This window comes from Cajanus cajan, chromosome 2, assembly GCF_000230855.2.
Source record: "Cajanus cajan strain Asha chromosome 2, NIPB_CcT2T_4, whole genome shotgun sequence".
NCBI classification, from domain to species: domain Eukaryota; kingdom Viridiplantae; phylum Streptophyta; class Magnoliopsida; order Fabales; family Fabaceae; genus Cajanus; species Cajanus cajan.
The window spans coordinates 79286105-79304456 of NC_138518.1; the positions used below are offsets into that span (position 1 = coordinate 79286105).

The window sequence follows — 18352 nt, forward strand, 5'->3', positions numbered from 1 at the left end:
ACACTTTCGAGGAATAAAATAAATGTTTATAAATTTATATAATTTTGCGCAATTAATTAAAGGTACTGTTTTTACGGGCGTTGTAGGGCGCTAATACCTTCCCTACACGTAATCGACTCCCGAACCCAACTTTAATTTTAAAGATTATCCTTTAAAGGGTTTTCCAATGTTTTTCCCTTAAATTAAAATATTGGTGGCGGCTCCATTGAAAAATAAAAATGTTAGCGTTATCCCGTCGTGATCCCGGTTACGACAATCTCTATCAAACTTAAATTCAATTATCTCTATCGTAATAATTCTACTAATAAAAAACAAACTTTTTAATTTGTTTAATTATTTAATTAACACTGCTATACAAGAGAAGACATGACACTATATAAATAAAATATGAAGAAAAAAAATTACGTAACATTTGGTTCGAGAATTTAAAATAAATTTTCATGCAGAGAGAACATAGAAGCCAGAGGCGACGTAATGTGACATACTTGTTAGTGACTCATTTATACTAATATATAAAGGAAATATCATTTTTAATAACTATTTTTTGTTTTTATTTTTACATTAACCATTTTATTATTTGTTTATTTTTTAATAACTATTTTTTTTATGAATAATTTTTTATTTTTTTTATTTTTTTTCTTTTAATACAATGTAGGCACGAAGTATCTTTTTCCTGCTAGTTAACTATAAATAAAATAAAAATATACGCCAAATTATACTTTTAATTTTTTAACTTATTTTTAAATTTATTTTGATTCTTTATTTTTTAAAATATTTATTTTAATTCTTTAGTTTTTAAATTTAGATTTATTTAGTCATTTTTGAATCATTTTTCTTACTGATTTAAGAATTGGAACTTATATTTTATAAGAATTACTTATATAAAAATTCTTGAATGTAATCAAAATTTAAGCTAAAAGTGTTATATACACGATAAAAAAAATTAATATAATTTTATACTATTTTTCAATTATTCATGAAATATATTTTTTTATAAAATTTTTATTATATTTATAATCATTTTTTTATCTTAATGCTAATTGTATTTCTTGATTTTTATATGGATGAATTTAATCTTATAAGTTTCATGACCTAAATAAGTTAAAAATTTATTTAAAATTGTGTCACAAAATTAAAAATAATTTTTATTTTAGAATAATCAAATTGATTTAAATATAAAAGATAAAGAATCAAAATAAATATTTTAATAAATAAATGACTAAAATAAATATAAAAAATAAATAATTTATATATATATATAAGATTTACATAGCATTTGGTTGGAGCATGAAATTTAAAAATTCATCCAAAGGGTACAAAGAAGGGTTTTCCACGCATATTGAGATTTACAAACCTGTAGGATGACCGATTTCGGGAATTAAGAGTAAATACACTTTGATAAATTAATATTGTGTTCGGATGAGCAGAAAGAAGAATGATAAAAGTAAGAGGAATGAAAAGGTGAAAGAAAAATAAAATAGACTGAAAGGTAGAATTATTTGGTATAGATAAAATAGAGGAGAAAAGAGATTAAAGTGATGATTTCTTTTTTTGTGATATCCAATATTATTGTGTTAAAAGTGTTGAATTTAAAATAAAATAATGTGATTGGTAAAAAAATTTAAAAATAAAGTATTTTTAAATTAATCGAATGACCAATATTTATTTTAAATAGTTTTCTTTATTGATATAATCGATTATGTGAACACTTGTTTTTTTTTTCATTTAATACAAAGACATGACATAACCAATTATGTCATGTTAATTTTTTTTAAAAATATATGCATTTGAATTTATTTTTTTTTATTTCATAGAACCATAATCGATTATAGTTTCTTCTGTGAAAGCCATGAAACATAAATATAATAGCACATCAATTAATTATAATTAATTATGTTTTTTTGTCATGATCGATTATAATTTTTTTTGTCATAAATTCACATTGAGTCATAATCGATTATGTTATGTTAAATGTCCTTTAATTTTGCAAGTCATAATTGATAATCAATTATGTTAGTCACTTGTATGTGTAGAAAGTAAAAACAAGAGATAAGGATAAAATGAAAATTATGTTCTCTGAACTTGTTTTTACAGTTCATTTCAATCTTTTTCATCACATATATATGAGATGAAAATGAAACTACAGATCCCACTTCATTTGCATTACATTTTGTAGCTACTTTCATGATAAAACAAATACAGATGTTCATCAATTATGTTGCTTTCCACTGCTTATTCACTTTCATCTCTAAACTTTTATTGCAACTAAACGAACTATAAATGGTCCTGTACCATAGAACAAAAACAAATAAGTCCAGAAAAAAAAAAAAAAAAACAATGATTTTCTTACATCCTACTTCAGCATGCACAACTACTTCGTTGTTGTTCTGCTTCTGAAACTGTTTCAGAAATTCCCCGAAAATAACTGCCATGAACAGAACAATATTAGAGGCTAACATGAATTAGATTTGGACATGTATAGCATAAGTTCCTAGCATTTATCAAGAATTACTTGAAACTAGTCATCATAAAAAAAAAAAAAAAAAATAGGAATGTTGAATTTAAAGATAATTAATTAAGTGATCTAGAAAAATAAAAGGTAGTACTACTACAAAAAGTTGTTGCTCACATGTCTTGATCGTTTTCATTTGCTTGCGCAATTTTAGCCACACATAAAAAAGCCTCTTCAACATTGCAACCCTCTTTAGCAGAGGTCTCATAGTATGGTATGTTTCCCCGTGAAGCACACCAGTCTCTAGCTTTTTTCTCAGTAACCTAGGCTCAAATATTTGGACATGCATAGAATTTAATTAGAATGTAGATTATCATGTATTATAATATTGATGACTTGTATAATAACTATATAAAAGTCATATGATTTTTAGACATTAATGTCTAGAAATATAATCATTGCAAAAGGAGGGGATATATTCCATACCCTTCTACTGTTTCCACCATCTACATCAATCTTGTTACCAAGTAACACAAAGGGAAATGCTTCAGGATCGTTCATATCAGCCTGAGATCAAACACCAAAATGTAGATTAGATTAAAACCAGTTTCACATGATCAAGCAGAACATATAACCATGTCTGCACAGTTTGGATTAAAAAAGAAAGATTCATATTGCTTGGTTTGGTTTGAGTCCAACACTTCAACTCAAAGACAATGTAATCCAAACAAAGACATTAACCACTACAAAAAGAAGACATAAGGCTCGAAAGATAGCATCTAGAAGTAAAACATACCTGCTTAAGAAACTCATCATGCCAATTGTTTAGTGTATCAAATGTTTTCTGTATATTTACATCAAATACCAGCACACAACAATCTGCACCTCGATAAAATGCAGCTCCAAGACTATGGAACCTTTCCTGTCCTGCAGTGTCCCAAATCTGCAATAATAATATATTTTCATTTTCATTGTGTCACCCAATATTTTTTTTTTTAAATACTGAAATTGATACTTTCTAATATACTCATGCATGTAGTAAGAGTAAGAGACAGTTCGGATGAAGTTTAGAAGCATTTTGAAAGTTTTTTTATTAGAAAAACCTCTTTAGTTTTACTTTAAAATGTTTCTAAACATATTCAAACATATTCAAATATATTCTAAATGTAAAAGAAAAAGTACTTTCAGGAAAATTAAATTGTTTACCTGCAAGGTTACCAGTTTGTCATCGACTTGTATCTCCTTTGTAACAAAATCAGCCCCAATTGTGGCTTTATACTGTTGGCTGAATTTTTTATCAACATATCTGAATTCAAAGTTAAAGTTGCATAATATTATACTATAATGACTTTTTGCATGCCTAGTTTCAAACACATTCAACATTTAAAAAACTTAAAGAGCCAATTTGAGTTATTATTTTAACTCAATCTCGATCAATATACTAATTATAACCGATAAAATATTACTAATGTGCAAAGTGTTTTCATTTACTTTACTAATTTTTGGTGTTGAACAAGCACCCAATTATTTTTTGTCAGCTGGACCTGAACTAGCGTGTTCCAAAACAATTATTACCAACTCATATGCCAGTCGTGACTTTATTACAGAGATTCGTTGGAAAAACAAAATAAAACAAAAAGGAAAACAGTGAAAAGCTCAAAAGCATTCATGATTTGGAATGAATAATGCACCCACAGCGAACCACTGTTATAAGAAAAAAATAACAAACTTTCACTTTTTTTTTAGCCTTCCACACTGAAAATGCAAATGCCAAATGGATACTGGTTTATCAAAGAAGTCTTTCCCACCCTGAAAACAAAATGAGAAAAAATGAACCACTTAATTAACCAACATTACATTTATCAATATAGAAGCTTCCATGAGATAAAATGACATACAGGAAGGAAAATTTGGAATGTAAAGAATTTAAGTAAGAATTTTTTGGCATACCCACTATCACCGAGAACAATGACCTTAAGCAAAGTTCTCTTTCTCTGTGAAATGTCCATCTTGGAGGATCAAAAAAGGGTCTTTGGCAGAAGCAGAAAGAAAAGTTTTTTCTTTTTCTTGAGAATAGAAAAGAAGGAAACAAAGGGTGGTGTTATGAGGGAGGTTATGGATTCCTCTTCTTCTTTGCTGATGATATCCTCCTTCGTGGGATATTGTTCTTTTTTTTTCAAATTTTTTTCTTTTGCGGGTTCTGCATTTGAATGATGCAGGTGAGGATCATGTGAATTGCGAAGCAATACCAAGGTTCATGTGACAGCAGAGCAATGTTATATTTTAAGGTATAAAAAGGTGTCACAGGTGGTGTTTTTTTGTTGTTGACTTTGGAATATACGTGGTTGCTTCTCATTGTAATATGAACCTGTATTGGCTGCAAATAAAACAGGTTACACTGCGTTTCACGGTTAGACAGTTGAGAAACGCTATTCAGTTTGGTTATGTTACGTAGTAATCTAATCTGACACACTTTCAACAAACCCATGATGCCTGCATTTAATTTACAGTTACAGCAATAGATGATGCTTTTAGAAATCTAACTAACTATTTTTAAGGTGAATTCTAAGGTTAGTAGACAAGAAATCATTGTCTGAGATAAAATTAAATGTTATATATATTATTAAAATAAATTATATTGTTAGAATGTTAGATTTTAGTCTCTTCATATAATTTTTTTTTATTTCTCAAATTTAAAATTAATCATTTTAATATTTATAATTTAAAAAAAAAATATTTATTATAGTGATTCAACCGAAACAAACATTATTAATGAATTTATCACACGAAATTCATATATTATCATCGATTAGTAATAATTTGTTATTGTTATTAATGTTGTTAATAATGTACAAGGACTAAATAATATTATTTGAAATTAAAAAAGTAAAAAAAAATTGAGAGATTAAAAATAAATTTATACACTAGCATATGTGATTTGTTCCATTATAATTTCGCAAGATAAATGCAAGACACAAATGAAAAATGAAACGTGTTATATCTATAGGATCGAATATCATAAATAATAATATATTATGTTTTATATCATAAGGTGGTGCCAATATATGATTAGATATGAATAAATCATTAGCATGTGATGAACAAAAGAATATTTATTGACAAAAGTTAATCTCTTAAAAATATCTATGTACCTCAAATAAATAATCTCAAACTATTAACTATGACGAACAAATCAAAGAATGAATGTGTAACTAAAGAATAATAATTATTAAAGATCGTATACCTCTTTAAAAGCATTATAATTTCATTAAAAATACACTTCGATGATCAAGAAATATTAATAAATTAGTATATAATATATGTGACTATCTTAATGGGAGTAATAACAATATAGATCAAAGACGACATCACAAAAGAATATATATATATATATATATATATATATATATATATATATTATAAAATATATATAAAAAATAGGTAATTAAACCTAAATACAAAGTTATTGCAGTTTAGATTTTACATTGAACAATAAAATAAAATTTATTATTAATTTTTATAAAATAAAAAGATCTCATATACTGATAAATATGTGTATATATATATATATATATATATATATATATAATTTGCTTATTTAAATATTTTAAAAAAATCTCAAAATTTGTTGTAAGTCTCGCTAATTATTAGTCCGTCTCTTATTAAATAAGAAAAAAATCAATAAATTAAATTTTGCTGTAATAAGAATTTTAAGAAAAAGTGTTAAGGTTGAAAAAGTCCTTGAATAGTTGAATTCAAATATATTTGTATAGAATGTTTATTTACCTTAAAACTCAAATATAATTAACTAATTAAGCATGGTAATAACGAGAGATGCGAAACTTTAGAGTTCTTCTCAATCCCGTTACCAAAAAGTGGAAAACATTCAGGATTTTGATTTTGAGAAATGCATTGGATTAAAATTTTATAAGATTATTGTATTAGGAAAAAAATTTGTGAATTTTTTTTTAAGGAATGTAATAATTATTGACATTTTTTTAAAATACTTTATAGAAATATAATAATTTCTTTGGATTTTTTTAAAAGAATTTTATAATCAAGATTTTGTAAAATAGATTTTAATAGATTTATATTATAAAATTTTAAAAGATTTCATAAGATTTTAAAAGATAATATAAAATTTAAAAAGAAATAGTATAATTAATAAAAATAATAATAATTTATCTCTTTAAAAGTCTATTTTGTATTAATAATGTTTAATAAGTCAATAAATTTAATTTTAAATAAGTTAACAATTATATTTTTAAATACATATACAAGTTTTTGTTTAATTTGCATGATAAAAAATAGTTTACTTTATTATTATTAAAATTTAAAATTTAAAATTAAAAAGTAAATTGAGGGACAATTCATGCATACTCATCCTAAATCAACTATGAAGATGAAGGATAAAAGTAGGCAAAGATGTAGCTACTAAAAATTTTATTTTTATATCTTGATTTCGTGCTAATAAATAATGTAAAACATTTAAGTATAACAAAAATGTAAAAAAAAAAATATTTATAATTTGAATTATTGTATTATAAATTTATTCATTTAATTATATTATTAATAATGTTGTATATATATATGTATATATACATAAATGTGTGTGTGTGTGAAAATCTCTTAACAACATAAGCATTTTAAGTGACTTCACCGTATCGAATTAATCCTATCAAATCAACCCAACCATTTTTGCATCTAAAGTATCAACTCAATTACAACAAAATGGGATAATAATCCCTCCTCTACTTTCTCAATATTAACTCAATCACAACAAAATGGGATAATAATCCCTCCTCTACTTTCTCAATATTTGTTACTTACACTACAAAAGTCTAATTCCACCATTAGCAATGGTACAACTAGGTATAGACTTACTAAAGCCTTATCATGCATCACCAAGTCACATATTGAATTCGTCCACTAATTATCCTTAAGGAATCACGTAACATTTTCAGGTACTTGGTGAAAGGTTGTAGCCCTCAACCTCCTACCTTAATCAACCATTAATAAGGACCTAAAGGAGACATTAACACACCTCAAAACCCATTATAGGAGACACACCTACTAAAGAACGGTTTTCCAATAGTGGTCTATCCGAGCACCACTCTAAGATTCCCTAAGTGAGATCTTCAGTTTTCAAAATTAATTTCCTTTCCTCAAGTCTTAAATTAGTGGACGTGCCTTAATGTCATACTACATTCTTAACATCTACACCTCATTATACATTATCTATATACATAACATCCAATTAATGTATATAGAGATCAACAACATCATACATATATATATATATATATATATATATATATATATATATATATATATACATGACATACATAGGCTCATCATCATCCAACACCATACAAACACTTACATATGTCATATCCCATCAACATACATAGAATTATAGTTTTCACACTTCATACAACATGCAATAGAAATCATACATCTACTTATATTCACCAAATTTTCCCATCGTACATGTATCAAATATAACTTATCAAAATCAATTATTGTACAATGATAACTTTTACATAAAATATCACACAAAGAGTTATACTACTCGTATCAAGCTCATCTTTATCTCATATGAAAGGCAAAAAAATTACCTACAACTCTTATGTATACCTTAAGTTTTAATTCCATTATCTACTATATTAAAAATTATAAAAACCACAACAGTTCTTACTAATGTTGATAGCTTGACCTTTACTTACTAAAAAACTCAACTTTAGTTCTAGACCCCCTTTTAAAGTTATTTCAAAGTCATTGGAAAGATAACATATAGGGTTACAACCTTTATGAAGACAACAAAGTTAATTCGAAAAGCATTAATTCACTTAGTTGTTTCAAAACTGCTTAGCAGATTCCTTTTAAAGACACTCTTAATTCGCATCTTCAATTTTACTTAGTCATTTCAAAATCATTTAGTTGTTTTCTTCCATAGACACTCCTAATTCTCATCTCTAATTTTGCTCAACCATTTCAAAGCCACTCAACTGATTCATGATAGAACCCATTTATGTTTTTTTGCAATTTTAGGATTTTCAAACCTCTTTATTCCATCCCAAGCTTACCTACAAGCTCCTAACTTAAATCTAAACCATAAAAATGCATCTACACAACAAGAATATATCAATTCCAACAACAAAAAAGCTCATAACAAGAATTTAGATACAAAATCAATATTTTTTCCCAAAAATCCCAAATACCTAAAAAATATCCACGAAACTAAAAACACCAAGTCTTCCCTCACAAACCAATTTAGCATTAAAACAATTATGCATCAAATGAGCATTCATACCACACATGTAATACGAAAATCCACACAATCATCTGTTGAGATCAAGTCATAGCTCCCCTTACCTCTTGATGATCTGAAAATGAAAAGAAGGAAGGAAAAGATAATAAACTCCATATGACTTCAACTGGGGACTCTTGACTTTGGGGCTTCAAATCAACCACACCAACTAAGTTGGATTAGTTGTAAGAAGTGAGGAGGAAAGGATCTTAATGGAGAAAGGGAGAAAAGATTCTAAAGAAACTTTTTAGTCTCACTTTAAAAGTTTTTGAAAATGATGTATGGCCCCTTTTTCAAGAAAATCCATATAAACTCTTATAAAGCTAAACCAACTTAACTAATAACAATCCTCTACTAAACTACACCACCTAAAACAGACACATTTACATGTAGAGATATTAACCCCAATTTCTTGCATGTGCATGTGTTTGAGAGTTTGAGAGAGAAATCTTAATTTTAATTTGTATATTGTAAATTAGTGTTTTGTATGTTTTGTATGTGGCTTATGGATGATAATTGTGTTATATCATATATGCATAATGAAATTCACTTTAATTACATTGATTATGAATATGTGAATGCCTATAATTCTTGTAAGAACCCTTAAAGTATAAAGTAAAGTGCAAACTAAAAAAATTGATGATTATGATATAAAGATATATATTTGGGTAATTGATGGTTTAATTGTGCAAAATTAGACTCTAATCACATTTTTACTATTTGGAAAGCAAGGTTTGTGCAATTTTCATACTTGTGGCAATTTTTCTACTAAATTGACTAATATTATAATGTGTGGATGCAAAGTTGTTAATTATTATACCAATCTATCAAAATATTTTATAATTTTTAAAATGTAATGCTTTAAGAGCATGTTTCATGAAATGGTACTAGATTTTTAGAAACCTCATTCCTAAAATAAATGTTTTATTAATATAATAAGAGTAGATTATGTTAGCATGAGAGATAAAATGTATTATATTATCTCTTGTTTTGTTAAAATGTATAATTTTTTGTAATTTAACTTAATGTCATCAAAATATTATATTATTCTTTTTTCATATGTTAAAATATATAATAAGCTCACTTTTTTTTTACTCTTAGATGTGTTAAAATATGTTTAGTTCATTATCATTTATTTACTTGATAAAAAAGTATAAATATATAATTAAATTTAAAGTAATTTATTAAAATAATAAATAAATAAATTTATAAAATAAACTATACATGTACACTTATATATATATAAAGTATTAAATTTTTTAATAATGATATTTTATTTAATAATATATTTGTAATATAAATATATTCATAATAAATTTATGTTTAATATACACATCTTAACATTATATTTGTTAAATATGATAAATAATATTTTATCAATTGACACTCCTTTATTTATATATATTTTTAAATATTTTATTAATTACATCAATTAAACAGTATCTTTAAAAAAATTATATAATACCTTCATTTATTATATATAATTAATACTATTTAATAAAATTATTATTTTATTTAAATATTAAATTTAATACATTAATTAAATATTATCTTAATATATGTATTTAATTTTATTATATTTATATACGTATATTTTTTATTTTGATAATATTAAAAATATTTATTTAAATATATTTTTAATTTTATAAAATTCATAATAATTTTAAAATAATAACTAAATATGTAAATGAAGAGATAAGTTTTTTTTTACCAAGAGATAAATTGTTGAAGTGTAACATTTGTATTTATTAAAAAAGAAGTGTTTATTTTCACACAAGAAGGAAGGATAGTGTAATATTTTCATTTATAAGGAGATGTTAGGGTAAAGAATATTTTAGTGGTATTTTTTTTTAGTTTAATGATTTTTTTATAAATGGATAAAGTGTCATATATTAAAATATGATTAATAGATTGTAATTTTTAACATAAGAAGAGAGGTTGTTGTAATATTCACATCTCTTAGAAGAAGATGGTGTAATTTACTCTTAAAACTTTGATATTTCAATATTAAATTTTGTTGAAAATAAATATTAGTTAAATTTCAATAATTTAAAAAAGTTAATAATAGATGATATTTAATAAATTTAAAATAATTTGAAATATTTAATAATTAAAAATAAATATTAATAAGCTACACATCAATATTGATAGATAATAAAAATAGAGAGAAGAAGAAGAACAGATAAATGAGAGAGAAAAGAGAAAGAGAACATGAGATAAAGAAGAGAGAAAAAAAAAGATGAATAAGGGAAGAGAGAGAGAAAAAGAAAGATGAAAAATAAAAAAATAAAAGGAAAAATAAAGTTATTCAAAATTTTAGATAAAATTATTGTATGAATAAATTATATATAAATTTTATTAAAGTATTTCACAAAATCTATACTTCAAAACAATTTATTGAAATTTTATATATATTTTTTTAATATTAACCAACTTTTTAAATAAAAAAAGTTTTAATTAAATATCACTGCATGTTATAAATCCTAAAAAAATTAATTATCTTAATTGAATGTAATATAATTTTTAAATTTTTATATTAAAAATTAATTTCATTCAACAATATTTTTTTTTATAATAAAAAAATCTTTTAAGATTATTTAAAATCTGAATCCAATGAAGCATGGTGTTACAAAGAAAATTTTCTTACTAGGTGAATGTGCTTTCAACCCTGAAGTGCCTAATCCGCAGTCGCCAACCACTCAAGTCATTCAGATTTCACAAAAGTGCTCTTTACACATTTGAAATATCAACCAATCATTTCTCTAAATTATTTTATTTTTATTTTTCCTTTTTCCTTTTCTTCTTGTCAATTCCAGGTAATTTCATGTCTTCTTGTTCACCCTCTCTTCTTTCTTAAAAGTGTAATACTCGCATCTACTTTATTCTCTTTCTCCCTATATAAGTATATTTTTGTGCTACAATAACTATATCAATAATATTTTAATATTTCTGCCCATGAATACAAATTTTTAATTTTATGACAAAAATAACGTGATTAAATTTATTGTTGTTTATATTTTATATTCGACCCTGAATGTTTATATTTTATATATACTATCATTTATTTATTTTTTCTAAAAAAATGGATACACATGAAAAAAAATATAATAATAATAATGATGACGGCGTGCTTGGTATTGTTGGGTGGGAATGACATTGACGAAAGTGAAGTCAATGTTATTATCGTATAAGCTATTTCTTTGTACTTTCCCACATAGTAAATTATTTGATGTGTCTCACTAAGTAATGCTCTCCACTGAACGATTCATTTCCTTCTCACTTTCTCAGTATCTGATTATGGTATTGGTCAAGGAGCCATCAACAGTGCCACCGTTTGACTAAACATGCATCATTCAATGATTTCAAAATTATCTGTTAAAAATGGGATCATAAATATTTATATTATGTAGCACATTAAAAAAAAGAAAAAAAAGAGGCAATTCTAACAAGCAACTATTTATTTTACATATAAGAACTCAAGGCAAGATCATATTTATAACTATAAAATTTTATAAGTAACTAAATTAATCTTTTAAATAACAAGTAAAAATAAATTTAATCTTTAAAATATAAGAATGTCCTTTTAGCTTTTAAATAATCAGATATCGATTATTTTAAGAGAGTTACTATGATACCCTCAAAGATCGAGGAGTTTCAATATATTTTCCTATATAAAAACTCATAAAAGATTTTAAAAAATTAATTTAATTATAAAATGAATAATCTAAATTATACTTATAAAATAAAAAGTAAGATAAAATTATAGAGATTAAAATTATAAGATTTCAATAATATTATAGAATATTAAAAAAAGAAAAAATTTAATAAATACTAGAAATAAAAAATTATTAAAAATTACAATATAGAAATTCAAAAATTTAAGACAAAAAGACAAAAAATATACTTAAAAAATTATTAAAATTAAAATATAAAAATTCAAAAATTTTAAGTGAAAAGATAAAAATATACTTAAAAAATTATTAAAATTAAACTATTTAAATATATAATAATATTATTACAAATAAAATAGAATATATAAAATAAAAATAAAATGACTAAATAATTTAAAAATTGAAAGAATAAAATATTATAAATATTATTTATATAAATTATTAAAAATATAAAATATAAAAAACTGTACTGGTACTCTCTCAAATAAGATGGGTACCATAGAATTTCTCTTATTTTAATTAGCTTTTCACATCATCAAATGAAGAGTATATTTTTCTTTTTTAAAAAATGACGGCCAATATTTATATAGAATCCAAATCATTTGTCTCACGTTGGTATCGCACATTATGTTTCACTAATAAAAATTTGACACGTGGATAAAAATAAAAAAGAAAAAAATTATTCTTTGTATGTATCTTTGACAGATTTCTTACGTTATTACTCTCCTTCTCCCTCTCCCTATGTTACAATACTCAATTCAAAGCATATGATCAACATTCTGCTGTTTTTGGAGCTCTCAATTAGGGAATTGAACAAAAGAAGAGTAAAAACGTAAATAATCTGTCAAAGATACATAAAAAAAATTAGATAAATATATATATTTTTTATTTTTATCTACATGTCAAGATTTTATTGGTGAGATACTAATATGAAACACTAATATCAAATAGGTGATTTTGATCAATTTATATACAATCCTTACAATTATAAAAATTAAAAGAATTAATGTTGAATATTTTTTACAAACTAAAATTATGATATTTTGTAATTAATGTTATGACTATTCATATTTATAATAATTTGATTTATCTTCTTTTAAGTTTTGATTTAGAAGTGTTAAAAATAGTTTAACTTGATAGTGAATCAGAAAGGACTTTAAAAAATAACCTAAAAACAATCGAGCTAATTTAACATTATTGGAAGAACTATAATTGAGTTTAGTTAAACTAATATTTTTAATTTGATATTTTGTTTGTTTTTTACAAAAATTAAACAAAATGCTACTATAAATAATTAATTTAACCTAACCCGTGAAACTAATAAATTATTAATCTATTAAAAAATTGACTTTACCTAATCCACTTTACACATGTCATCTAGTTGTTTGACCTATCTTATTAAACAACTTTAATATTAAGTGACTATAATGCTAACACATGATATAGTATTTTTTTAAAAAATAAATTTTAATTATTAGTGTTCAAATATATTACACATTCATCTCCATGTATTAAATATGATTAGTTATCTTATACGATATTGCTTTTGAGGACTTCTCTTTAATAAAACGATTTTTAAGGCTCTTTTCTTCGAGGGTCTTTAAGAATTTATTTAACTTTTTATAAAATTTAATTTTTTATTTTTTATTTATCATATTTATTTACAAATTAAATTTTAATAATTTTCAAAATAAATGTTTAATTTTTTTTAAAAAAGTGTGTTACAATATAAATTATTTATCATAAATTAAAAATATAATTTAAATGTTCAAAAATATTCATTTATATAAAATATAAATTAATATTATTTATATATTGAAATATATAATATTTATTGATATAGAATTTATTAAATTTTTAATTACACATAATAAAAATTTAACCCGTATCATACATCGACTAAAATACTATTTCATCTAATCCTCAAATCTAATTAAACAACTATTACATATAAAATTTAATTTAACCGGTCAAGATTAATTTACATATCCAACAAAAATGTGAGTTTAAATCTACAAATACTTATTTAGCTTTGAGGTCCGTGCTTATCCAATTCACCTAAACAAAGGTTTGAGGTTTAGACAACTATGATCTACAAATTATCATTCGTAAATTTTTAGCAAATCTTGGTCTAATTAAGGTAGAGAAAGCCTTAATTTGTTGTTGGTGAACTAGAAATTTGTGAAAATAGCATATCTCTCCGGCCGCCACAAGCACATGACTGTGGATGGTATCGTGGATAACTTAGATAACACTTGATTTGAATGATGAGATAACGAAGATAACATTTGATTTAAAATTTTAAATGATGGTTAATTTGGGTAAAATCCATCAATGGGTCAACAAGCCATTAAAATATACATGCACCATCTATTTAAGGGGATATAACTAAGTAAGTGACACAAAATAATTTATATATAATCGGGTAGTGGCTTTGTGGCATGGTACAATTAATATTACATCATGATGTGACGTCACCTTCGTGTGGTTGACGTTGACACGTGCGATGAGAGAGGAACCTTCATTGCATCATCGAGGAAATAGTTTGGAAGCACCGTTCATAGAAAAGCATACTACGGAAAACAATATTTATATATATATATATATATATATATATATATATATTCATCCTTCTAGATATTATTTCTTAATATAAAACCGTAGGCTAGCTAATTTAAGTCATTTCACAAAAGGGTTATATGCTCTCAAGTCTCAATACCACAATAGTCTTTGCTTTTCACTAGCAATGGATTTCTACTTTGGAAATAACCCTCACCCTTATCCCAATTATGCTCATAATAATGCCAACTTTTTTGATCCATCTTCCCCTCAGATCGCACTATCCGATTATCTCATGCTCGATGATTACGTTGATCATCATCAAGAGTCTAGGTCATCACAAAGCACCACCGAGTCATCGGAAAAAGCAACCTTCAGTAGTGATGCCACTCATCACGGTGCAACCTCTAAGAACAACAACAACAACAACATGCAATTGCAAGTGCTTTTCTCTCTTTCATTTCTCTTCCTTCATTAAATGTATGTATGTCTATGGTATGCAATATAGCATTTATAGATAGTATAAGAGTTATAATTTGAATTGTGTTGAATAATGGGATGCAGAAAATGCAAAAATGGGAACAAAGCAGGAGTGGGTCCAAGGATCGCGTTTAGAACCAAGTCGGAGCTCGAGATTATGGATGATGGATACAAGTGGAGGAAGTATGGCAAGAAGTCAGTCAAGAGCAATTGCAACCTAAGGTAAAATTCTAATACTAATATTTTAAAAATTAATTTCGTGATTAATTAGATAATAATTAAAATTATTTACATGCTATGAAACAAATTAATATATGGCTACTTAGCTAATTAATACAGGACATCATATTTCTTGTATAAATTATTTTTATGATTTGTATATATATGAATTTAATAGTAATATATATTGACAATTTAAAATAGTTTTATATTGTTGATTAATTAATTAAATATTAATATTGGGGTGCTAATAGCTAGATTAATGTTAATGTTTGTGGCGGCTGGTATTATATTAAAGGTTTGGGATGGGGACTATTGTTATGAAGTTGAGGGTTATCAAAATTAATATGGACCCCAGTTTAAATATGTGTCGTTTGGGCTCATATAGTAACTAACCAAAAGGGTCTAAAATCAGTACCAATTTGGCCACTGTATGTGTTGTTGGTTTGTGCTCTTTTGTTTTTACTTGAAATTGATAAAACGGGTTCATGTGGGGCTAAGATATTGTGTTCTCTTCCAAAGAAATAAACATTTTGAATTGAATTAATTTATCCAAGTAAGTAATTACTGAGTAGGAGATTCCATTATTAATGGTGACAGGAACTACTACAAATGTTCAAGTGGAGGATGCATTGTGAAGAAAAGAGTGGAAAGGGATAGAGATGACTCGAGCTATGTGATAACAACATATGAAGGTGTGCACAATCATGAGAGTCCATTTACCACCTACTACAGCCCCATTTCCTTCATACATTCTGATGCTTTTACATCCACCCAATGAAATTAACCAACTCGATCCAACCCCTTTGGGCCATTTCCTCTCAAAGCTTCCACACCTCCCTTGCTTGCTCATGTGGCAAGAAAAGTCTTGGAATTGAGTTGGGGAAGCTGTGTATCATTGCACTGTCTAATTAATCATAATTATTTTCATGCTGTAATAGATTGAAGATAGTTTATGCTCAGATCATGAGGCTGTATTCTGAATTCTACACTTTTTTTTTGTTGGTATTTTTGCATTTTGTTTTTAGATGCGTTTGATAACTCAATTAAAAATCAACCAATGTTAGTTCATGTAACAAGGAACAAGGTTCTCCTTGTGTAAAGTTGTTCCAATCTTGAGAAGTACCAGGAGAAAAAGAGAGATTTGTCATTTCAATTGCTTTTCTCAATTCAAATTAACCAAAATTTAATGATATTAATTACAAGAATAAATGATAAAATATACATGTATATTGAAATAATAAGTAAATTTGTGTGTTTTCAAGATTTTTGACAAAAAATAATTATTATCTTTGGTGATAGATTTTTTTATTATTTTTTTTTTATAATTGACATAGATAAAAAATATTACATTATAAAATCTATTCTTAAACTAGACGACATTCTGTATACCAACATTCTTAAGTGTAATAAGGGAGGCTTAATTAAAATTTATATCACGTCATATTATCAAAGATTTTAATAATAATTTGAAATTATTGTGGAATCATTGTAGTAGATTTGTAGTGAATAATGTATAGAGAAATGATTTATAATATTCTTCAAACAATTAAAAAAAAATCTTCTTTCAACCAAATCATCTTAGATTCTAAATATAGGTTTGTGGTCTTTCTATTTAATGGGACAAGAGAAATTTTATTGGATTGGATTGGTCAAAAGAAATGATAGGAGTCATCCCCCATTAGTTTATGGAATTTTTTAACCTACCATTGAGTCAATATCATTATTTATTAATTAAACTTGCATAATTGATTAATATAAGTGGTATCAATTTATATTTTTTAATTAAATTATTTAGAATTTGAATTTGAATTTTGCATAAGAAATAAATTATGTTAAAAGAAGAATATCTATGATAAATTTTGGTAGAGATTAATCACTATTTTCATTAATAAATACCTTATATCAATATTATAATTTAAAAAAATTACTTCAATTTAGAAAATATATAAACTTACCAAATTAAATATGTTATCTGTACTATCCGTACTGCCATGCCGAGCTCGAGCTCGGTATCACAGCGTGGAATATCCTTGGGCACGCACTGGGAGATCTCGGCTTAAGCGAGATCCGCAATTTAATCAGATCATAACTGATCTCGGAGATCTCGCTCAAGATGAGATCCGCAATCTAATCAGATCATATCTCGGGGATCTCGCTCCAAACGAGATCTACTATCTAATCAGATCATAACAGATCTCAGGCCCAAGGCCCAACACAACCCTAATTCACACAAAGGTACGTGCATTGTTTATACGAGACTCATACTCACACAAACATTAACTTTAGCATCGGAGTCTCTTTTGCAGGTACCACCCCCATCTTGGAACACTAGCATACCCGTGAAGGAGGCTCACCGATCTTACCTAGCGAATCACCTCTACGGCAGATTTCCGATAAGAACATTTGGCGCCCACCGTGGGGCCGATCAAGACAGCTCTTATCGGCCACCTGTATGGTTTTCACCAGAAGCCACAGCAGACGCGCAACAGACGACCTGGATCACTCAACTACCATGGATAGTGACGCAGCAACGTTGAGGAGGCTGATCGACCAGGTCGAACAGATGCGGCAACAACACGCCGCCGACCTACAAAGCATGCGTGCCAAGCACGAAATTGATCTAGCGGCAATGCACACCGCTAATGAAGCCGACCTAGC

General features: G+C 25.9%; 2 protein-coding genes across 4 annotated transcripts; one reads left to right on the forward strand and one right to left on the reverse strand.

Moving 5' to 3' along the window:
• Positions 1 to 2050: 2050 nt before the first annotated feature.
• Positions 2051 to 4708, reverse strand: RAB7A (RAB GTPase homolog 7A). Of its 3 annotated transcripts, none has more exons than XM_029271512.2 (8): positions 4403 to 4708; positions 4235 to 4261; positions 3659 to 3758; positions 3249 to 3395; positions 2939 to 3019; positions 2630 to 2775; positions 2358 to 2425; positions 2051 to 2286 (listed from the first exon to the last, which is right to left on the reverse strand). In XM_029271512.2, exons 1-7 carry the CDS (start codon positions 4459 to 4461, stop codon positions 2359 to 2361), a joined length of 627 nt encoding a protein of 208 aa, XP_029127345.1. In that variant the 5' UTR covers positions 4462 to 4708; the 3' UTR covers positions 2051 to 2286; position 2358. The 3 variants fall into 3 exon arrangements, with proteins under 3 accessions (XP_029127345.1, XP_020215844.1, XP_082925362.1); XM_020360255.3 differs by having other exon boundaries at positions 2351 to 2425; positions 4403 to 4707; XM_083069236.1 differs by having other exon boundaries at positions 2051 to 2425; positions 4403 to 4706.
• A 10373-nt stretch (positions 4709 to 15081) lies between these two features.
• On the forward strand, positions 15082 to 16847 carry LOC109791912 (uncharacterized). Its single transcript, XM_020351276.3, has 3 exons — positions 15082 to 15430; positions 15557 to 15694; positions 16292 to 16847. Exons 1-3 carry the CDS (start codon positions 15180 to 15182, stop codon positions 16470 to 16472), a joined length of 570 nt encoding a protein of 189 aa, XP_020206865.1. The 5' UTR covers positions 15082 to 15179; the 3' UTR covers positions 16473 to 16847.
• The last annotated feature ends 1505 nt before the right edge of the window (positions 16848 to 18352 follow it).